Source organism: Achroia grisella, unplaced genomic scaffold, assembly GCF_030625045.1.
Source record: "Achroia grisella isolate CSIRO2021 unplaced genomic scaffold, CSIRO_AGI_Agris_v1 utg918, whole genome shotgun sequence".
Taxonomy (NCBI): Eukaryota; Metazoa; Arthropoda; class Insecta; order Lepidoptera; family Pyralidae; genus Achroia; species Achroia grisella.
Window position 1 is genome coordinate 3,441,171 of NW_026713067.1, and position 25,009 is coordinate 3,466,179.

Sequence of the window (25,009 nt, forward strand, 5' to 3'; positions counted from 1 at the left end):
TTAGTCGACAGATGAATCGTCAATGACGAGGTCATCGGTGAATCCACACTCGATCCTCCAGGTGTCTTCGTCCAAAGCGTTGCTGCTGGTAATCTCAACGAAACGATCGTAATTGCAGAGTACATCACCACATCCCTTGACTTGCAAGTAGATTTCTGGTGTACCTGGAGTTGGTTGGTATACCGGCTGAAAATATAATAACGATAAAGATATTAGAATTCCTTGATCAGTTTCACCCGTAACAGTAAATTGATGTCGAATAAACTGGAACATAATAATAATAAACTAGGACAACTCACATTGCGCTATGTAGTCCGATACTAAGCAGAGCTTTTGGAGTGGGTACTACAAATACTAGAATAGGCATATATATAATACTAGACAACTGATACAAATATATAAATACATTTATATTGTACATAGATGCGTAGTATACATAGAAAACACACAGAGGGATACAAACAATCATACTCATAAACCTGTGAACATCGGAACTAAATCGGTTGGCCATCGACACTGTCATTAACAATGTGAACTATCGCTTACTCTGTATCAAAAAAAGTATTCATTAGATCAATTGAATCTGTGAATATATTTGATTGCTGTTCCGTATATAGTTATATTTTACTATTGTTTATATCCTGAACATTGCTTTGAACTGTTGCTTCTTGTTACATTCTTATTTCATCTTTCGTCTCAACTATCAGAAATTATACCTCTTATTCAACAGTGTTTTTGTTTTTTATCTATTTTAAATCTACTATTATTTCACACACGGACACGGACACATGTATTATCTCTATCGGTTAAAATAAATACAGTATCAAAAGTGTTACTTACCAATACAACAATTTCACCAGTTTCTGTAACTCTTCTAACTTCCAAACTATAAGCCGATGCGTATTTAGGTGCGCCCTGTCTGTTCTCAATTTCTGTAACAGCTTCGAAGGCATATACATTGACGTCATGAGCTGAATAAATCCTCAGTCTTTGGGTATCGACTCCAGCAATAGCTTGAGCTGAGTAAGTGTAGAACTCGTTGAGAAGGACACCTGTGGGCAAATTTTATGTTATTATGTCACCTTAGTCAACTTCTTACTATTTAAGGTCCTTTGCTGTAATAATCACCAATAAATTTAGTATTTAGTCTGGTCGCCGAACAATCAGCACTACATATCTAAACTATATAAAAACTCTATTCATTGCCTGGTGATGCCTCGCTTTAAAGCGAAACAAGTGTAAATCCTATAAGTTTGAGTTTGTCTCCTTTGTTGGTCATTAGGAGCGGTAGTGAGGTTTCCACAATGACTGTTAGTGGTGTCACACATGCTAATATAGGCGAAATTGAACAAAATAATACAAATCCAATAAGAAATGAAATTAACTTCCGTAAAGTAATACCTAATTCGATAAAATGTGTATATTTTAGTCATTATAGAACCAATACTGAAGAAGTTTATTTATTTAATAGAGTACTCAGTACTGAGAATTTCAGTAAAGTTAAGTTTTCGCTTTTTATTATTATATATTTTGTAGAATAAATTCTTACCAGCCTGATATTTCTTATAGTTGTCACTGCCATACAATAAATCGAATGAGATGCCAGCAAGTTCTTCAATCTGATCGAGGACGGCTGCTACATCGTCGTCAATGGCAAGTCCTAAACTTAGCTGGAAATTAAATGCAATGTAAATTAGTACACTTAACAAAATATCTTGATTTATCAAAATTGCGAATACTGTGTACTTTTTAGAAATTGTACCCTTAATCTGCTAAGTGATAAAAATCAAACAAATTCTCTTACATTTACAATATTACTAAAGATAGTAGAAGATCATGATAATAATATTAAGAAACATAAATATTGTAGACATTGTTATTGATAAACGTAATTAATTAGAAATACATACTGATGCTGAGATTTGACTTAACATTAATTAGGATATTCAGAATAATTTGATTAATTCTAAGATGTGCCAATAGACTTAATTATTAAACACGCAAATAGAGAAAAAACAAATAATAGTGCTAATTTAGTTACATGGCGCGTAATACCGTTGTCTAATTACAATGCTCAGAAAATAAATAAAAAAGAAAAGAAATCTAGTCCCAAGCTAAGCAGGGTTTGTGTTTTGGGTACTAGACAAGCGATTTAAATACTTAAATATTTTTTCTCTATAAATACATAAATTATTTACATAGAAAACACCCAGATTGAAACGAACAATCCTAGTTGTGACTACAAATGTTTGCACCGTGCGAGGAATCGAACCTGCAACCATCGGAAATAAAGCGATGTGGAAAACCTTGTCTCATCATTTCACCCGATTGCTTCTGCACTTACAGAAGACCACAGTACAGAATATTACTTTCCATCAACCGCTAAATAATAATTAAAGACAGCAAAAACGTAAGGCAGGAAAAATATAAATATATGTTAGCAATTAAATTTATATATATATCAAAATATAGTATACCTGAGAAACATAAACGTCATATATAGCGAATACAATAAGAGGAACATTTGAGATGTTGTAGCCAAGCTTGCTTGACAACAAAGCGAGTATCTCACTGTATCTTTCTGACAATTCAGGGTAAGGAGTGAACATTGCTGCTGTCACGTAATTAGTGAATGTTGGACAATTCACTGTGCCTTGATTCTAAAAAATAATAAAAAACAAATTATTAGTAATAATAATAACCTTGGATAATTCGCACAGCGCCATTTAGTCCCAAGTTAAGCTGAGCTTGTAATATGGGTACTCAACAACTGATATAAATAATATTACTGATCTTTCAATCGATCCCCCGTCCAATTCAAACGAGGATCGAAATTACGATATCCTGAACCAAGGTTCAAACTCCTAGTGGTGCCCTCAGACTAAAGTCGTAACCTCCAGGCGGGAGTTGGCCTTCAGCCGCTCCATAAGTCCTTCCGCGGGTTTAGAGTGCCATCTGCACTCGCCCCCTATTGTCTGTAAAGGCCATGCGGCCAAAATAATAAAAAAAATATAGTCATTTTTTTCTATAAATACATACATAATATGCATAGAAAACATCTAGAACGATACAAAGAATCATACTCATGAATACAATGTTTGCATCGTGTGAGGAATCGAACCCATGACCATCAGAAGTAAAGCGATCATCAGAAAGAACCGCGTGTAAGTCAACCTGACATGGTACATTGTTAGCAATAGGTTTACTAATCAACATTACTAAAATGACATTTCCCCCAAAAATGAAATTTATGTTAAATACTGTAAGATAAATATACGATAGTTAACTTACAAAATCATATTTAGCAGGCACAGTAGTATAAGGGACAGGTTCCCAATTGATTTTGTCACTCCATCCAGTACCCTCAGCAGGCCAGTAGATAGAAGCTAGAGCTGTGAGGATGGTCATCTTGGTGCGAGTGGAATCAGTTGATCTGATGTACACTTCACTACGGTTGTATCTAGGAGCTAGTAGTTCACTGTATCTACGGCCTATATAATCTCCCAATGCGAACGCACGAATTTTTCCAGCCTATTAATTGAAAAAAGTAATTTTTTAAATAGAAGAATTCAGAAGCTCAATATGGATGAAAAAAATTATCTATTTATTAAATTCTAGCTACTAATGATCCGTATTATAAAAACCTTATAGACTAACATACATATGAATGATATTGAAATGAATGTAAGATTATGTATTAGTCATCATTTTTTAAACATAGGATTTTCTATACCCTAACGAAATCTTGAGCCACCTAAGCAGCAAGTTACACATGTGTAATGAGTACTAAAAAACTGTTATAAATACTTAGATATTTTTTTATGAATACATAATAGAATAATCTCAGAACAATTCACACAGCGCCATCTAGACCCAAGTTAAGGTAGTTAAAACTTGTGGGTACTAGACAATTGATATAAATATCTATATATTTTTGTAATTACATACATAATATAAATAGAAAACACCCAGACCGATACTAACAATATTACTCATGAATACAAATGTTTTTACCGTGCGAGGAATCAAGCCAGTGATCCTAGGCAGTAAAGCGGTGTGCAAAACCGCTATTAATTCTATTCTATTCTATTGTAAATAGTAATTAAACTTACATCAGTGAGCTGGCCATATCCGTACGGAGCCGACAGTGCTACCAAAGTAATAGGGTCATTGCTTAAGAGCAAACTAAACTCAATGGGAGTCCTATCTCCATGACGATGAATCTGTAAATATAGATTTTAATTAAGAAATTGTAATTAACCTATAGTTGAAATCACTATTAAACGATAAGTGTTGGTGATAGAAGGGTGAAAATTTAGGGTTGTATGTATTTTTAATGACACATTATAAAGAACAATAAAGATAATTTGTCCAAAACAAAAAAAAAATTAGGGGTGGACAACCCTTAGGGGTATGAAAAAAAAATAGATAGTACTCGATTCTCAGACCTACTGAATAGGCATATAAATTTTCATAAACATGGATCAAGACTTTTATATGTATGTATATAAGATTATGTGTGTGATGTTCTAAGTAAATACACATTAACAGGGATTAGACATGCGACAATTAACATAGAAACCATTATGCACTCAATCTATGATTTTTTCAATGAATCACCATAGTTTAATACTTTGCCACATTGGATTCAAATATTCTTATTAGTTATTATTTATAGCGAAATGTGGACATGTCGGCGTTACGTTCTTCATAAAAATGTTGACAATTAACAATATCTCTGACTACCTTATATGGAATAACAGGTGTTAAGGTATTTATTTTTTTATTTCTAACACTAGAATTTTTAAAGATATCTTGAATTTATTAATAATTTTATTTTTTTATTTTTGCCTAAGTTTAAAAAATAATATATCCTGGAAGATATTATTTAAAGAGTAATCCTTACCAGTAATGAAAAGAGCAGCTCTGTACCATCAGTAACATCATCAGCTATGATGACCCCACACGAGAACATCAACAGCAGTACACTGATACTGAACTTGGACATTTTGTACCGAGCGATTCTCTTACTGTCACTGATGATTCAAAAACACCATTCGCAGCTTTTATACTGATTAAAAAATACGTTTTTTATTACTGTACTAAATGAATTGCAAATATCAGTATTAAGCCAGATTTGGATTAAGTGGCAGATAAGATTATCGATTTAATTTTTAGCAATCGTTATAGTTAAAAATGATAGTGATATTAATTCAACTAATAGTGAAAAAGTTAAAGTTTGTAATTATGTTTGTTCCTCAATCTAGATTAAATGGTTAAATTATACTTATATGAATATGGGGTATACTATTTAAATTTGATTGATTTGTATAATTGTTAATTATGTATAGTTATTTTTATTTGAAAGCAGCGAAGATACAATATTATATGTGGCAATATTGTAACTACAAACTTGTTAATTTTGTAGTAATATTTTATAACTATAAACTGAAATAGAAAAAGGAATAAAAAAAATCTTTATTCAAAGCTCTTTTGAATTCATTCATTCATAATTTAAGAGCGACGATCTTGTCGGTGGAGCTCTTGCCACTTTTTACGATCTTCCATCATACACTTTAAATCTTGATCGTCACGACTCCAATTTTGTCTTTAATTTGCTTGATGTAGCTGTGTCTTGGTGTTCCTCTCCCTCTCTTTCCTTCTATCTTTCCCTCAATTATAACTGTCATAAATTTATAATTGTCATATCAAGTGTCCTAACATTTTTCCTCGTCTATTTTCTATAGTATTATATCTGCCTTTTTTCTTTTTGCCTGTGTAATACTTCTTCATTTCTTACTTTATCTTTCCAGTTAATTTTCTCCATCATTCTCCAGCATCATATTTCAATAGCTCCAAATTTGTCTCTTTGTTTTGAATAGTCATATAATATTGTTATTTATTCTACCAATCATACGGAAGCAGATTCATTACAAGAAGAACGGGCAAGAAACTTACGTGTAGCTCTTTTAAAGAAATGTTCTTCAGCATTACATATTTAAGATATTGTTTGAATACAAACTGTCAAATAGCAAGATCGACAAAAGTAAATAAATTTATATATTAAATGGTTAAAAGGTCTATTATACTTCTATGAATTGGGGTATACTATTTATATTTTGTTATTTATATATATATATTGTATCAATATTATATACTTATGGCAATATTGTAACTACAAACTTGTTAATTTTGTAATAATATTTTATAACTATATATACTGAAATAGAAAATGGAATAGACAAAATATTTATAGGTTTTTTTTAAGGTTTTAGATATTTATTCTCATTAAGAATTACAAATAATTCACTTAACATGAGAACTAAAAGCATAAACTTGTACAAAATTAAATATTAGTGGAAATACAAAAGAAGGTATATATAATGCAGACGGTGTAGTAACAAAATCTAAGCAGCAACTACCCACATAAATGATAACATTTATTGGTTGGCTTACCGCGCATAGATGGCCTCAGCGGTACTGGGTTCATATGTACATAGATGTACCATGCTAGATTTATTTATTAATTGTTTATGATATTTACAAATAAAAATAAAATAATTATAAAAAAAACACTATATATATCTATTCTTATATTATATATTTATATATCTATTATTTTTTGTGATTACTAATAGTAGTTTATTATATAGTGTTTCAATAGTTTTTTAAATGTAGTTATTGACCGCGATTCTTTAATATCTTTGAGGAGTTTATTATAAATCTGTGCGCTTTCACATACAATAGTTTTTCTGCCATAGTTAGTTCTCGGTGGCCTTAATATTAAATTATTTGCGTTTCTCAGTTGCATTTTTTGCACTTGCTGCTTATGTATGTCTTTTGTTCATATTTTTCGTATTAATATACTAGTATAATATTTATATGTTTGTGTAATATTTAATAAATTTGTTTCTCTATATATTTTTTGGGTAGATGTAAGGTAGTTGGAATGAAATAGTACTTTTAACAATCTATTTTGTGATTTTTGTATTAAGTTTAAGTTGGTATTAGCAGCTGTGCCCCAAATTTCTATTAAATAATCGATGTGAGGCTTAACAAGAGAATTGTAAACATAATAACGCACTTTATGAGGAAGACATCGGGTTATACCTCGTAATGCTCCAGTAAGGGAAGTTAATTTGGATTTAACCTTTTGAATGTGTGGTTTCCATGTGAGAGTACTATCGAGAAGAAGGCCAAGATATTTTTCAATTTCAGTTTTATTAATTTTTATATTATTTATCTTTAAGTCTATAGTATCTACAATTTTCTTGTTTTTTGCTTTGAATATGATATCGTTTGTTTTAGATATATTAATAGTTAGAAGATTATATCGAAACCATTTGTTTAGCAAGTTTAGATCGTCTTGTGCATCCACAATTATAGCACCTATTGAATGACCAAAATATAATAAGCTTGTATCATCAGCATATATTCAAAGCACTTTCGAATTGCCTTTTTAAATAAAAGTTGTTCAGCATTACCTATTTAGGATATTGTTTGAATACAAACTGTCAAATAGCAAGATCGATAAAAGTAAATAAATTTAATAGTTAATTAATTAACAAAATCTTATTAAGATTATAAACGCGATAGTTTATGAGTATAGATGGATGTTTGTTACTCTTTACTGCAAAAACTTCTAAACGGATTTTGATATCAGAAATACACATAGGCTATAAAATGCACGCTGGTGAAACCATGAGCACAGTTAGTAAATCAATAATAGTCATGAGAACAGACCCTACAAGCAGCACCCAGCGCGAATTTAATTGAATATCGACATCCGGTTGATTATTAGATCGAAAATTGATTAATACTAATACAATTTAAGATTTTTCCTTCAATTTTAAATTCTATATCTAAAATTGAACTGGACTCAATACGGTCTTTTTTTAACGATTCTAATGATATTCGTCGCAGCTAGCCTTTAGAACTTCACCGAACAATAGGGAGCGAGTGCAGATGGCACACCATACACGCGAAAAGCCTTATGGAACGACTGAAGGCTAACTCCTGCCTGACGGATACGACTTTAGTCTGAAGGCACCTCTCGGGGTTCGAACCTTGGTTCTTGCCATCAATAGGGTCAAGTTTCGTCATCATGTTAACTTGACAATTAGTTTAAATTAATTCAACTGAATGCGGCAAAATCGTGGCAAATTTTATCGCTTAAACTAGAACCGAATCGACTGCGAACGAATTTGGTTTCGGAGTTTCGACATAAAATTAATTATATCAAAAAAGTTATCAAATGTCATAGAATTTCAGACAGTATTTCAGTTTTTGATGGGATTAAAATTTGAGCTATCAATAAATAGTATTAACCTCGATATAAATAGTTTTATATTTGATTTGGTTTTTGAACAATTTGATATTCTTTCTTCGTTTATCTGTCATAGTTAATATATACGTAACTTTATCAAAATAATAATAATAATGATCACAGGACAATTCACAGAGTACCATCTAGACCCAAGTTAAGCTAGCTAAACCTAGTGTTATAAGTACTAGGCAACTGATACAAATATATAGATTTTTTTTCGTAAGTACATACATATTATACATAGGAAACACCCGGACCAGGAAGTGTACTGGCGTTTCCTCTTCAGCTTGGCAAAATCTCCAAATTTTTGTTGAGCACAGGTCCAAGTATGTCATGTGTTTATTCAATTTGCAGTGTCCAGTGATGATGCATATATTTTTACTCAATAGCAATAGTCTATTGGAGTACTGAATTTAAACGATTTTAATCATAACAGCAATTAATATAAAATTTATTTTTAATAACTTAATCACTACTATAGTGCAGTATTATAGTTATTAATTTGTTTACTTCTATTAGCTATTATACATGACTAGCTGCCCCGCATAACTTCGTCTGCATCACACTTACTTAACATTTACGAGTATCATTATATTTCGCCCAATTTACTTATCTTTTTAAATTACAGCCTATGTTTTATTCTGATGTATAAGCTATATTACTGTAAAGTTTCATAAAAATCCGTTCAGTAGTTTTTGCGTGAAAGAGTAAAAAACATCCATCTATTCATCTATCCGACTATATTCACAAACTTTCGCGTTTATAATATTATACATGATATGAACGTCTGGAATGTTCCTTCCTCTGGTCCATCATATACTGCATTTCACAAATGTCACATAACGCCAATTCATTTTAAATAAAGCTCTCTATTAATAATGTTATATAATTATATTGGTATACTGAAGTATTGTTATATTTTATGAATTGTTATTTTATATAAACCTTTTTTGCAATAAAAGAAACTAAGCAATTTACTTTTAATTTTTATTTAACACTAGCTACTCGCCATGGCCTTCCATAAGTGTGTATTATACATTCAAACCTTTACTTGAATTACTCTATCTATTGTTAAAAACTGCATTAAAATCTATTGCGTAATTTTATCATACTAATATTATAAAGAGGAAAAGTTTGTTTGTTTGTTTGTATTGAATAGGCTCCGAAACTACTGGACCGATTTGAAAACTTCTTTCACCATTAGGAAGCTACACTATCCGTGAGTGCCATAGGCTATATTATATTTCCAAAAAAATTTGGGATCCTTACGAAATCTCCGATAATATATCCCAAGGTGTGAAAAAATTACACAAAAAATACCTAACACGGCATGCGCTGCGAAAACTATTGATGATAGAACAAAATGATGTACTACAACTTTGCAGAGTATATCATTATCTATAAAAAGTGTCGCGACGGTATATGTCTATCTGTCACAGTTATGTCACAATTTTTATTTAATTTATTTTCTATCTTGGTATTAATCCTTATCAAAATAAATTACCTCACATTAACGACTGCTTCAAAAAAATGCTCATTGATTATGTGGGATGAATGCACCATGAGCCATAGATGCTTTGGATAGAACATTAAAAGATCTTAGAAACACCTCTGCTCTCATGGGCGGGATTGCCTTTGTATTTGCTGGAGGTTTCTGACAGTCTCTTCCTTTTATTAACATCGTCTCTCTTATGAACTTTAATTGAAAGTTTAAAATCACGGACGAATATGAGAGCTCATCTTCATGGAATCACAGATAGTGATTTCCCACAACAACTGCTTCAACTTGGGGAAGGAATTTTTCCCACTCCAAATTTAAACAGAAATTGTGCTATCATTCTGGATGAGTTCCTAGGTCAAATCGTTCATAATTTAGACATTTTGAAAGATGCTGCATACCCTGACATCAAGAATTTACACGAAAAAGGCTTTCATTGGTTGTCATCTAGGGCAATAGTGTTACCTAACAATGATAATGTCAACGAAATAATCTGATTATTCAAAAAGTTCCCGAACTAATAAAAAATTACAAATCTGTCGACAGCGTGACTAATATCGAAAACGCAGTTCATTATCGACAGGATTTTTTACTAAACCCTTCTGGGCTGCTACCATACGACTTGACGTCAAAAATCGGAATTTCTCAAAAGCATGATCCAATCATGATTTTGAGAAATGTAAACCCATCAGACGCTGCTTACTAAGGAATTGAAAGACAATTTAATTGTAGCGACCATTAGCAGTGGCACGGGCCACGGTAGCCGGGCAACTAGCTCATATACCAAGAATACCATTGATCCCAACTGATCTGCCAATACCATTTAAACGGCTGCAATTTCCTGTTAAAATATCTTCTATGTAATACACCTATGTATGTTTTGATCTTAAGAAACTACGCTGATTTTGATGCGTTTTTTTACTCAAGAGGAAGGTTTAGGATATATACTGTCCCACAACTGAACACGGATCTTTAAACGAGCAATAACCTTTATATTCTATGCCCACGCGGGCGAAGCCGCGGGTGGATAGCTAGTTAATTATAAATAGGTTTACAATATCTAACACTCTGTATTATTTCACATCTTTCTGGAAAGAATATATTATTGTCTATTTCCAATAATATAATAATAATAATAATCTCAGGACAATTCACACGGGCGCCATCTAGACTCAAGTTAAGCTAGCTGAAGCTTGTGTTATGCATCCATCTAGGTTCTTATTATTTAAGATATAAAGCTTATTTTTCTGTTACCACTCACTTAGATTTTTTGGATCTCGTTTATTTATCCAGGAGATTATTTACAAACATTTTTTATGCAAACCCGTGAAGCAAAACACTTAATATTTTACCTAGTATAAGTGTATTATATTTTCTTCATACTAATATTGTAAATAAGAAACTGTTTCTGTTTGTCGGTTTGTTATCTTTAATTTTAATGACAATCATTCAGTCGTTTAGTCATGATAACCGATAATTTGACATAGGTTATCTTTTATTCAAAGAAACCGACTAATTTGTGGATTAATGGAATTAAAATTTCATATAGTTTATATTAAATTACAAAAACAAACAGTCAGATTACAGTAAATAAAAGTAAAGTTTAGTTGAAATTGGACTTTTTAAATAATATATTTTTCTTTAAATACTCCAGGTAATTATTACAATGATGTATTACTTAATTTTTTTTTTGAAGAAAAAAAATCAATGTATTTAATCGGTTTAATTTAATTTTAAATTTAATTAATTAATTTAAAAAATTATCATTAAAAAATATTTTACCAATAAGTATAAAAACATTACAACAGTTTTATGGTTTCTATCTTACTAAGATTAGATGACGAATTGAAACGATGTTGTCAACATAATATGAATTATAAAATAGTAGTAGTAGAGTGAAAGAGTAATATTATATGGTAGAGGCGAATTTCAAATTATGAAATTATTAAACAACTAACAAACTCTGTTTATACGCATTATAGTTCATATTGCATAGAAAATAAGGATTGTTAACAACTTCCGATGGTAACAATAATAAGATGGTCATTCATATAATGTTTGGTATCTTCTAAGTTAACTTGGGTCATTCGTAATACTAAGTTTTATACATGAATTTCTGAGACAATTCTTCTTCTTATTGGTAAAATAATTTTTAATGATAATACATTGTAATATATCGGTTTTATACGGTTTCATCCGGTGTTATTCGGTTATAAACGGTTTTATCCATAGTATTGGAGTCCGTGGTAACATTGGTCGCCTCTTGGGTCGATCATCACCAGGTTGGCATTCCTTGCAGGGTAACTATGGTGGTACACCCATTTCTTGCCAGAGTTCTTACCACCTTTTTGGAATTGGCATGACCGTGTTTCCCGTGGCTGTCGTGGCCTTCAGCTACTTTGTTGTTTGGCCCTGGAAATAAATTTTTTTATTTTAGAACAAGGAAATAAAGGAAGAATAGAAAGAGAAGAAGAATGGCGGATTTATCCTCATAGGAAGTAATTAGAACCTTATCTCTCTATATTAAAACGTGAAGCAAAACTTTGTACCACTTTTTACGAAAATTGGCGAACGGAGGAGTATGAAGTTTCTCACACTTATACTCGTAGTTTATGTAGAGACGGAGCGTAAAATACAAATATTTTATTTAATATTATAAAATACATTAAATCAATAAAACAAACATTATACACACTGCCATGTATTTGAAACACACACGCATATATACTCTTATTTTTTATTGTCTGTGCGACTGCCAGTGCCTGTGATTATAGAAGTAGTAAGTCTTTGGCAAATGTCCCTTAATAATGTTCAAACATATAATTTAAATTAATTATGGTCGAAATCGACCATTAAGCGACCACTAATATAAAATAATGATCCTAGTATAAATACGTTTCTTAAGGATAGGCACGTGACTAAATGTCACGTGACACCTCTGGTGTTTCAGGCCATACGCTACGGTAACCATTTACTATCAGATGGGCCGTATGCTTCTTTAATATTCTCTTTTCTATTCTAGAGTATAAGAGCCTATTCGTAAAGAAGTTTTCCATGTTATTATTACCGCATTTAAAAAGATTTTTTTTCTTTCATTAAAAATTATTTTTCTTTAATTTTTTTTCGTATACACCCAGACAAAGCAAAGAATAGAACCAGCGACCATAAAATGAATTCACATGTGCTGTCGGTTCTTTTATATCTTAACTAGCTATCCACCCGCGGCTTCGCCCGCGTGGGCATAGAATATAAAGGTTATTGCTCGTTTAAAGATCCGTGTTCAGTTGTGGGACAGTATATATCCTAAACCTTCCTCTTGAGTAAAAAAAACGCATCAAAATCAGCGTAGTTTCTTAAGATCAAAACATACATAGGTGTATTACATAGAAGATATTTTAACAGGAAATTGCAACCGTTTAAATGGTATTGACAGATCAGTTGGGATCAATGGTATTCTTGGTATATGAGCTAGTTGCCCGGCTACCGTGGCCCGTGCCACTGGTAATGGTCGCTACAATTAAATTGTCTTTCAATTCCTTAGTAAGCAGCCTCTGATGGGTTTACATTTCTCAAAATCATGATTGGATCATGCTTTTGAGAAATTCCGATTTTAACGTCAAGTCGTATGGTAGCAGCCCAGAAGGGTTTAGTAAAAAATCCTGTCGATAATGAACTGCGTTTTCGATATTAGTCACGCTGTCGATAGATTTGTAATTTTTTATTTGTCCGGGAACTTTTTGAATAATCAGATTATTTCGTTGACATTATCATTGTTAGGTAACACTATTGCCCTAGATGACAACCAATGAAAGCCTTTTTCGTGTAAATTCTTGATGTCAGGGTATGCAGCATCTTTCAAAATGTCTAAATTATGGACGATTTCACCTAAGAACTCATCCAGAATGATAGCACAATTTCTGTTTAAATTTGGAGTGGGAAAAATTCCTTCCCCAAGTTTAAGCAGTTGTTGTGGGAAATCACTATCTGTGATTCCATGAAGATGAGCTCTCATATTCGTCCGTGATTTTAAACTTTCAATTAAAGTTCATAAGAGAGACGATGTTAATAAAAGGAAGAGACTGTCAGAAACCTCCAGCAAATACAAAGGCAATCCCGCCCATGAGAGCAGAGGTGTTTCTAAGATCTTTTAATGTTCTATCCAAAGCATCTATGGCTCATGGTGCATTCATCCCACATAATCAATGAGCATTTTTTTGAAGCAGTCGTTAATATGATGTAATTTATTTTGATAAGGATTAATACCAAGATAGAAAATAAAGAGACTTTTCTAGCGGCGGCGCTTCAATTAAATCTATAAACAAAAAAAAACACTTATTGTGACGTAACTGTGACAGATAGACATATACCGTCGCGACACTTTTTATAGATAATGATATGCTCTGCAAAGTTGTAGTACATCATTTTGTTCTATCATCAATAGTTTTCGCAGCGCATGCCGTGTTAGGTATTTTTGTGTAATTTTTTCACACCTTGGGTTATATTATCGGAGATTTCGTAAGGATCCCAAATTTTTTTGGAAATATAATATAGCCTATGACACTCACGGATAGTGTAGCTTCCTAATGGTGAAAGAAGTTTTCAAATCGGTCCAGTAGTTTCGGAGCCTATTCAATACGAACAAACAAACAAACTTTTCCTCTTTATAATATTAGTATGATATATATATGATTACTAGCTGTCCTTGCAAACGTTATTTTGCTTTTTAAGTACTAATATCGCTATTCAAAACTGGGGTTGATGGTAGATATTAGATGCTAGATGTTAAATAATACATACACCCTGTATGTATTATTTAATGCCACATTGAAAATAAAAGATTTGTCAAAAAAAAATTTTAACTGTACAACAACATTCTTATTTTATTTATATAGAAGTCAAGGTTTCTGGGTATAAGTCAGCATCTTGGACCTTACCCAAAAATACAAGTACATTTAATAGTTGCAATGCTCGCATAGTGGGACAATTATTAGCGTGGCTTGTGCATACCGCCGCAGTTGCAAACAGTCGGACACGACGACGAGTGACACTTCTCACGTAATTCGGTGGAATATTAAATTCTATACGTTCTACAACTGCGGGATTATCTATTTGTTTTCTTTATTCATGATAACGGAATGGCGCACCCACCTGCGCTAACCTATTGGATATAAATCCCAGTGGAGGATGGTAGGACGAGCATGAAGTCAGGTTAGCTAGCCCATCATGATAAATTCGCCAAAAAATTATCATGATGGTTTCCAGGGGAAACCGCGAGGAGGTCAACCTGAAGCCTGTCAGCAGTCCACATTAAGCAGCAGTAACAATCCCGTTCCCCTATCTATTTGGTTGCGCAGCAGCAAACAGTAATGGACAGCTAGTATTAGTCGCAGTTCACCATTCACCATTAATTGACAAATAGGCCGCAGCGATTGCGGCAAGCCTTATAAAACGTAATGATAAGGTGACACACCCCTATCCACTGGCGGGGCACGTGGTCATCACAAAAACCATTAATGATATTGATACCAATATTATCATAGCATATTAAATAGGATTACTCAACGCGATCGTTGTATTTCTGAGCATAATATGATTTTACTATCACACGGTTGTAAATGTCATAAAACGTAGAGTTTTATGTCATAACATGACTTAGCATTCATAGAATGCCTTTCCCGTAATAACTTCTAAAATAAATGAACAAAGTTTTGGAAATGTGACTTAATTAATTTATTTATTTAATTCAGGCTACTAATGGTATATGTAGCTGTGCCTTGTTCAAGCTACTTATAGCCAACTTGACCAAGGCAGCTACATCAAGCAAATGAAAGACAGAATTTGAGTCGTGTCGTATCAAGGTTTAAAGAGTATGATGGAAGATCGCGGAAAGTGGCACGAGCTCCACCGACAAGAGCGTCACTAATGATACATAAATATATGACAGACTAACATACATATGAATGATATTGTATAATATACATTGTCTGTGTGGTCACGGCACTGTTGCAATCTGCCAAGGTAGCGCTGATACACCACACCCTTCGGCCAGTAGTCCTCCTTCATGAAGGAGGTCAGCATGTTGGTTGGTTGGGGGACCCGGGCCATAAACGCCTTGAAATGTATTGAATATATAGAACTATTGCATTAAATATCCGCCTTATGATGTTTGGTCATATAAATTAATATTGCTATGAAAAAATAGGTGTTGAATTTTGAATGCCGAATCATAAAAAGAGTTTCCAGTAGTTTCGGAGATGTAATTGCATTGAATAGCAATGCAAATAAACAAACAATTACATCTTTCCTTTGTGTAGACTGACAATATTCTGTAGTACCCCGGCTGAATTTACGTCAAAATAACAACCGCCTAACTGGCCCCTGAACCCTTCTGTGGCTTGCCTCTTTGCCTAAAACTTAGACACCTCAAACTAAACAGGAAGCACTTAATCACGGGCAGAATATGCCCAGATTAGTATATTTAAAAGCCCTAATTATATAAGATCTGCTCGAATCAGTATACCAGTAGTATAATAAATAAAAAAATAATAAAAAAAACAAAAATAATAATAAAAACTGACTATAGTACAATAAGCTCAATAAATAAAAAAGGTAAAAACTATCGTATGTGAAAATTTATATAGTACATATATCCCATGTATATTATATATTTATTGATAAAAACATATATAAAAGTATTAGTCGTCCAGTATCCATAACACGAGATCTGCTTAGCTTGGGACTAGATGGCGCTGTGTGAATTGTCCAGGATTATTGTTATTTTTATTATTTGAACTCTATACAATAATTGCACACACATATGTACCCGGAGCGGGTCATTAGTAACGAAACGAAAATAACAAATATTTAATATATAAATTCACCACTAACGAGTAGTAGATTGTTTCAAGAAATACTTATCATTAGAGACCGGATTATATGCATTTGCATATTTTAGCCATTCTCAGAGGTAATAGCATATTTTACCTAAGATCTAGTTATGATGCATATTATCGGTACATTTACAATATTTTTCACTCACCCTGCGTTCCGAAATGCGACCGAATTTAATATAATAACAGTCACAAAATATAAGGCGCTATTGAGTAATAATTGTGACTTTTGACTACATTTCGGAACGCAGTCAGTAGCCGCGCGCGTCTTTTGTTTTGACAGTTAGGATAATAAAATGAAAGAGACAGTACGACGTTCTCGCCTACTACAAAGTCGTTCCACCTATTACGCATATAAATTGTTACATGTTCAAATTTTAAATAATTTTAATGTTATTGCATATAATGTTATTGCACCTATTATCGCCTATCAAAAAATAATTTACTATCTTTATGCTGATTTTGAAATAAAAAAAATACTTTTCTATTTTTTTTTTTTGGGATTCCTAAAATTTATCATTTAAGTTTGCATATTCTGCCGTGGATATTTCAAGCATTTTTCATGGATATTTGCATGCAATTAATACAGCGCCATCCAGTCCCGCAGACCTTGTGTTATAGGTACTCGACAACTGATATAAATACTTTGTTTTTTTTTTAAATACATACATAATATACAGAGAAAACTCCCAAACCGACACAAACAATCATAATCATACAAATGCTTCATTTTGAAGGACCAAAACGAAGCGGAGGTATCAAATGTGTCTGATGACTGAGAGGTGCTGAGGGTTTTAATGAGGAAAATACGGAGATTAAATAAAATGCGACTAGTATGACAGCGATATATAGTAGAAAGAGAACAATAAAGAATATGTCAAAGAATATTATTATAAAATTTAAAAATAGTATAAAAACCTATCAAGGAGTTCGCTACAGTACGTTTTATAACGGTAATATTAGATATTGTATTTATTAGAAAAATCGTCAACTTTCAGATAGGCCGCCAACTAATATTGCAAAGCTCGTATATCAAAGGTGAATTACATCCGTTATCGTATATATCATGATCTATATATGTTGTATTTAATGGGAATCACTCAGTGGTATATTAATAAAATGGTGTTATATTTTTACACGATTGTACTAAAAATAAACATATTGTCTATTGAACTATGACGATATTTATTAACAAGAAATAACATAAAATTATAATTATTCAATTAATACTTTATACGGCGTCGGGGTAGCGGTTTAGCACTCCGTTTTGCTTTCGATGATCGCGGTTCGATTCCTCGCACGGTACAAATATTTATATTCATGTGTATGATTGTTTGTATCGGTCTACCTGTATATCGAAAATAATAGGTGTATATATAACATACATATGTCGGCAATCTTACATTTATTATTTTGTCTCAATTCATTTGTTTTATGTTTAAATAAATAGTGAGATCGTCTCTATTCAATTGTTTGTATGAAACGTTTAAGTACAATAAATGTATGATTACAGACGACTATTATTTGCTCCCACTAATTCCCATAGAATTGGAGTCTCGTCCCATAAAATTAATATAATCCCAATTATAATCTATTCAAAAATTTTACAAAATTTTGACAAATATACAAATACATATATAATAAAAATAATAAATTAATATTATTAACAATTTGAAGGCCGAGGTGATTTAGCGGTTTAACACGCCGCCTTACTTTCGATAGTAGCGGGTACGATTCCTCACACGATACAAACAAACATGAAGAGTATGATCGTTTGTGTCGGTCTGGGTGTTTTCTATGTATGTATGTATTTACGAAAACAAATATATCTATATATATTTATATCAGTTACCTAGTACTTATAACACAAGGTTTAGCTAGCTTAACTTGGGTCTAGATGGCGCTGTGTGAATTTTCCTGTGATCATTATTATTATTATTTTGATAAAGTTACGTATATATTAACTATGACAGGTAAACGAAGAGAGAATATCAAATTGTTCAAAAACCAAATCAAATATAAAACTATTTATCTCAGGTTAATACTATTTATTGATAGCCCAAATTTAAATCTTATTAACAACTGAAATACTGTCTGAAATTCTATGACATTTGATAACAGTATTTCAGAACTAATAACTTTTTTGATATAATTAAATTTATGTCGAAACTCCGAAACGAAATTCGTTCGCCGTCGTTTCGGTTCTAGTTTAAGCGATAAAATTTGCCACGATTTTGCCGCATTCAGTTAAATTCATTTAGACTAACTGTCAAGTTAACATAATAATGATGAAATTAAGATGGCCAGAACCAAGGTTCACCACCGAGTTCAACAACGAGCGAAACACATAATAATATGTGTGTATAGGCCTCCTAACTCAGACTATGAAAAATTTGAGTCCGCCTTGGAAGATGTAATGAAGTTAGCATTCAAAAGTAATAAATTTATTTTGGTATGTGGGGATTTCAATGTAGATCTTCTTGTTGATAGTCCTAGGAGTAATAAAATTAAAGAAAATTATAGAAAATAGACGAGGAAAAATGTTAGGTCCCTTGATATGGAACGATAAATTTATGACAGTTATTATTGAGGGAAAGATAGGAGGAAAGAGGGGGAGAGGAACACCAAGACACAACTACATCAAACAAATTAAAGACAGAATTGAAGTCGTGACGATCAAGATTTAAAGTGTATAATGGAACATCGTCGATCGTAATGGATCATAATATCGTACGTAAAAGTGGCAAGAGCTCCACCGATAAGAGCGTTGAATGCAATGAATGAGCAGCAATGAATGAATTCAAAAAAGCGTTGAATAAAGATTTTTTCTATTCCTTTTTCCATTTCAGTATATAGTTATAAAATATTACTACAAAATTAACAAGTTACAATATTGCCACATATAATATTGTAACTTCACTGGTTTCAATTAAAAATATATATATATATATATATTAGTTGAATTAGTATCACTATCATTTTTAACTACATATAACTATAGCTAAAAATTTAATCGACAATCTTATCTGCCACTTAATCCAAATCTGCTAAACAGTAATATTTGCAATTCATTTAGTACAGTAATAAAAAACGTATTTTTTAATCAGTATAAAAGCTGCGAAAGGTGTTTCCGAATTATCATTGGCAGTAAGAGAATCGCTCGGTACAAAATGTCCAAGTTCAGTATCAGTGTACTGCTGTTGATGTTCTCGTGTGGGGTCATCATAGCTGATGATGTTACTGATGGTACAGAGCTGCTCTTTTCATTACTGGTAAGGATTACTCTTTAAATAATATCTTCCAGGATATATTATTTTTTAAACTTAGGCAAAAATAAAAAAATAAAATATTAATAAATTCAAGATATCTTTAAAAATTCTAGTGTTAGAAATAAAAAAATAAATACCTTAACACCTGTTATTCCATATAAGGTAGTCAGAGATATTGTTAATTGTCAACATTTTTATGAAGAACGTAACGCCTGACATGTCCACATTTCGCTATAAATAATAACTAATAAGAATATTTGAATCCAATATGGCAAAGGATTAAACTATGGTGATTCATTGAAAAAATCATAGATTGAGTGCATAGAGGTTTCTATGTTAATTGTCGCATGTCTAATCCCTGTTAATGTGTATTTACTTAGAACATCACACACATAATCTTATATACATACATATAAAAGTCTCGTGTCACAATGTTAGTTACCATACACTGCTCAAACGACTTGATCCATATTTATGAAAATTTATATGCCTATTCAGTAGGTCTGAGAATCGAGTACTATCTATTTTTTTTTCATACCCCTAAGGGTTGTCCACCCCTAATTTTTTTTTTGTTTTGGACAAATTATCTTTATTGTTCTTTATAATGTGTCATTAAAAATACATACAACCCTAAATTTTCACCTTTCTATCACCAACCCCTATCGTTTAATAGTGTTTTTAATTTAGTATAATTATAATTTCTTAATTAAAATCTATATTTACAGATTCATCGTCATGGAGATAGAACTCCCATTGAGTCTAGTTTGCTCTTAAGCAATGACCCTATTACTTTGGAAGCACTGTCGGCTCCGTACGGATATGGCCAGCTCACTGATGTAAGTTTAATTACTATTTACAATAGATTAGCTAGCTAGATTGTCTAGCGGTTTTGCACACCACTTTACTTCCGATGGTCGCAGGTTCGATTCCTCGCACGGAAAAAAATATTTGTATTTAGGAGTGTATGAATGATTTGATTGTTTGTATTGTATCGGTCTGGGTGTTTTCTATCCATATTATGTATGTAATTACAAAAATATATAAGTATTTATATCAGTTGACTAGTACCCTAGTAGTAAGCTCTGTTTAGCTTGCTGCTTAGGTGGCTCAAGATTTCGTTAGGGTGTAGAAAATCCTATGTTTAAAAAATGATGACTAATACATAATCTTATATTAATTTCAATATCATTCATATGTATGTTAGTCTATAAGGTTTTTATAATATGGGCAATTCATAGCCTGAGTTAAATAAATACAAATAAAACATTTTTTTCATCCTTATTAACCTTCTGAATTCTTCTATTTAACAATGTACATTTTTTTAATTAATAGGCTGGAAAAACTCGTGCATTCGCATTGGGAGATTATATAGGCCGTAGATACAGTGAACTACTAGCTCCTAGATACAACCGTAGTGAAGTGTACATCAGATCAACTGATTCCACTCGCACCAAGATGACCATCCTCACAGCTCTAGCTTCTATCTACTGGCCTGCTGAGGGTACTGGATGGAGTGACAAAATCAATTGGGAACCTGTCCCTTATACTACTGTGCCTGCTAAATATGATTTTGTAAGTTAACTATCGTATATTTATCTTAGAGTATTTAACATAAGCTAAATTTCATTTTTGGGGGGAAAGAGGATTGTTAGTAATGTTGATTAGTAAACCTATTGCTAACAATGTACCATGTCAGGTTGACTTCCACGCGGTTCTTTCTGATGATCGCTTTACTTCTGATAGTCATGGGTTCAATTCCTCACACGATGCAATCATATATATTCATGAGCATGATTGTTTGTATCGGTCTAGACGTTTCTATATTGTGTATGTATTTACAGAAAAAACTGTACAGATTTGCTTCGGGCTACTCTACTACTGTTGGCCGCAGCTGGCCTTTACAGCTTTACCGGACGATAGAGGGCGAGTGCAGATGGCACTCCAAATTCGTGGAAGGACTTATGGAGCGCCTGAAGGCCAACTCCCGCATGACGGATACAACTTTAGTCTGAGGGCACCGCTAGGAGTTTGAACCTCGGCTCAAGTCGTCGTAATTTCAATCCCCGTTTAAATTGGACGGGGGATCAATCGGAGGTCCAGTAATAGTATTTATATCTGTTATCGAATACCCATACCACAAGGTCTGCTTAACTTGGGACTAGATGACACTGTGTGAATTATCCAGGTTATTATTATTACTAATAATATGTTTCTTTATTATTTTTTAGAATCAAGGTGCAATGAATTGTCCAACATTCACTAATTACGTGTACGCAGAAATGTTCACTCCTTACCCTGAATTGTCAGAAAGATACAGTGAGATACTCGCTTTGTTGTCAAGCAAGCTTGGCTACAACATCTCAAATGTTCCTCTTATCGTATCCGGTGTATATGACGTTTATGTTTCTCAGGTATGCTATATTTTCAGATATATATCAAATTTAATTGCTAGCATGGGTACTGTTATATTTTTCTTGATGTCTTTAATTATTATTTAGCGGTTGTGAAGGCCAGTAATATTCTGTAAGTGCAGCGGGAAACGGGTGAAATGACGAGATGAGTTAGGCAAGTAGCTATTTACAGGCTCGGTGGTCTAACGGTTTTAGCACACCTCTTTATTTCCGATAGTTGCGGGTTCGATTATTCGCACAGTGCAAACATTTGTGATCAAAATTAGGATTGTTCGTTTCGATCTGGGTGTTATGTATGTATATTATGTACTCGTATGTATTTATAAAAAAAAAGTATTTAAGTATTTATATCGGTTGTCATGTGATGTTATTTGACCATAACACAAGCTCTGCTTAGCATGGTACTAGATTTCTTTTCTTTAAAACTTATTTTCCTAGCATCGTAACTAAGCAAAGGTATTCCGCGGGATGTAACTAAATTCGCCACAATTATTTTGTTTTTCTCTATCTGCGTGTTTAATAATTAAGTCTATTGTCACATTTTATTAGAACGAATTAAATCATTCTGAATATACCTATAAATAATTGGTAAAAATTACGGCATCTTACCTCGTTTTATTTTTATTGAGTACCAGATATTTCGGCAGTGTTTCAACAGCCATGGTCACGTGTAAACTGGACTCTGAATTCTGAATATCTTTATTCATGTAGATGTATTGCAGATGCTTGCGAAAAGTCAAATCTAACATTAGCATTTCTAATTAATTATATTTATTAATAATAATGTCTGCAATATTTATGTTACTTAATATTATATCAAGATCTTCTACAATCCTTACTTGCATTGTAAATGTAAGGGAATTTATTTGGTTTTTACCTCTTATCACTTTACCAACATTATTTTTATGAAATGCACATAATATTCGGAATTTCGATAAATCAAGATATATATATATATTTACGTGCACTAAAATATATTTTGCATTTAATTTCCAGCTAAGTTTAGGACTTGCTATTGACGACGATGTAGCAGCCGTCCTCGATCAGATTGAAGAACTTGCTGACATCTCATTCGATTTATTGTATGGGAGTGACAATTATAAGAAATATCAGGCTGGTAAGACTTCATAACTAGATTTGTTCTACAAAAAAATATCAATAAAAAGCGAAAACCTAACTTAACTGAAATTCTCAATACTGAGTACCCTATCAAATAAATAAACATCTTCAACTTTGGTTCTATAATGACTAAAATATACACATATTATACTTTACACATACTATGACTAAGTACTAATTTTAATGGTGATTATTATATTACAGCAAAGGACCTTAAGTAGTACGAAGTTGACTAAGACGAAGGTGATATAATAACATACAATTTGCCCACAGGTGTCCTTCTCAACGAGTTCTACACTTATTCAGCTCAAGCTATTGCTGGAGTCGATACACAAAGACTGAGGATCTATTCAGCTCATGACGTCAACGTATATGCTTTTGAAGCTGTCACAGAAATTGAAAACAGACAGGGCGCACCTAAATACGCATCGGCTTATAGTTTGGAAGTTAGAAGAGTTACAGAAACTGGTGAAATTGTTGTACTGGTAAGTAACACTTTTGATACTGTATTTATTTTAACTGATACAGATAATATACATAACCGTGTGTGAAATAATAGTGATGTAATAGTACATTTAAAATTGATAACAAACAAAAACACTGTTGAATAAGAGGTATAACATGAATCATTTCTGATAGTTTAGACGAAAGATGAAGTTAGAATGTAGCAAGAAGCAAAAGTTAAAAGCAATGTAAAGAATAATAACTGTAGTAAAATATATAATCAGTTCGAGAAGTAAATACAGAACAGCAATCAAATATATTCACAGATTCAGTTGATCTAATGAATATTTTAATGACAGCGTCCGTGGTCAACCGATTTAGTTCCGATGTTCACAGGTTTATGAGTATGATTGTTTGTATCTCTCTGGGTATTTTCTATGTATCTTATGTGTACATTTAGAGATAAAATGTATTTAGGTATTCGTATACATCACACAAGCTTTGCTTAAGTTGGATCTAGATGGCGTTGTGTGAGTTGGCCTAGGTTATTATTATTATTATGTTCTAGTAATTATACGATATCATAATTTAGTGTTACGGGTGACACTGATCAAGGAATTCTAATATCTTTATCGTTATTATATTTTCAGCCGGTATACCAACCAACTCCAGGTACACCAGAAATCTACTTGCAAGTCAAGGGCTGTGGTAATGTACTCTGCAATTACGATCGTTTCGTTGAGATTACCAGCAGCAATGCTTTGGACGAAGACACCTGGAGGACCGAGTGTGGATTCACCAATGACCTCGTCATTGACGATTCATCTGTCGCCTAAGAGAATTGGTGTTAAACGATTTTAATCATAACTGCAGTTAATATTAAGTTGATTTTTAATAATTTGACCACGACAATAGTGCAGTATTATAGTTATTAACTTGTTTAATTGTGCATTCATATTGTTAATAACATCTGCAATAGCCATTATACATAACTAGCTGTCCCTAACATTATATTTTGCCCAATTTACATAATATCTTTTAAAATTATTGCC

The 25,009-nt window shown here is 32.4% G+C and overlaps 2 protein-coding genes across 2 annotated transcripts; one reads left to right on the forward strand and one right to left on the reverse strand.

The window, feature by feature from the left end:
• LOC131854017 (prostatic acid phosphatase-like) lies at nt 1-5,008 on the reverse strand. Its single transcript, XM_059205141.1, has 7 exons — nt 4,907-5,008; nt 4,113-4,223; nt 3,292-3,531; nt 2,478-2,660; nt 1,550-1,670; nt 841-1,052; nt 1-186 (listed from the first exon to the last, which is right to left on the reverse strand). The coding sequence occupies exons 1-7, from the start codon at nt 5,006-5,008 to the stop codon at nt 1-3; spliced, it is 1,155 nt and encodes a 384-aa protein (XP_059061124.1).
• A 14,876-nt stretch (nt 5,009-19,884) lies between these two features.
• Nucleotides 19,885-24,793, forward strand: LOC131854024 (prostatic acid phosphatase-like). The gene is made up of 7 exons (XM_059205152.1): nt 19,885-19,986; nt 20,709-20,819; nt 21,316-21,555; nt 22,212-22,394; nt 23,391-23,511; nt 23,787-23,998; nt 24,608-24,793. Exons 1-7 carry the CDS (start codon nt 19,885-19,887, stop codon nt 24,791-24,793), a joined length of 1,155 nt encoding a protein of 384 aa, XP_059061135.1.
• The last annotated feature ends 216 nt before the right edge of the window (nt 24,794-25,009 follow it).

Excerpts from the sequence above, each read along its gene's own strand:
- LOC131854024 (XM_059205152.1), top strand. The coding sequence starts at position 19,885 with ATGTCCAAGTTCAGTATCAGTGTACTGCTGTTGATGTTCTCGTGTGGG. Across the intron at positions 22,395-23,390 it reads ATGACGTTTATGTTTCTCAG|CTAAGTTTAGGACTTGCTAT; the intron begins GTATGCTATATT and ends TTTAATTTCCAG. Across the intron at positions 23,512-23,786 it reads TTATAAGAAATATCAGGCTG|GTGTCCTTCTCAACGAGTTC; the intron begins GTAAGACTTCAT and ends ATTTGCCCACAG.
- LOC131854017 (XM_059205141.1), bottom strand. The coding sequence starts at position 5,008 with ATGTCCAAGTTCAGTATCAGTGTACTGCTGTTGATGTTCTCGTGTGGG. Across the intron at positions 4,224-4,906 it reads AGCTGCTCTTTTCATTACTG|ATTCATCGTCATGGAGATAG; the intron begins GTAAGGATTACT and ends CTATATTTACAG. Across the intron at positions 1,053-1,549 it reads CTATAAGAAATATCAGGCTG|GTGTCCTTCTCAACGAGTTC; the intron begins GTAAGAATTTAT and ends ATTTGCCCACAG.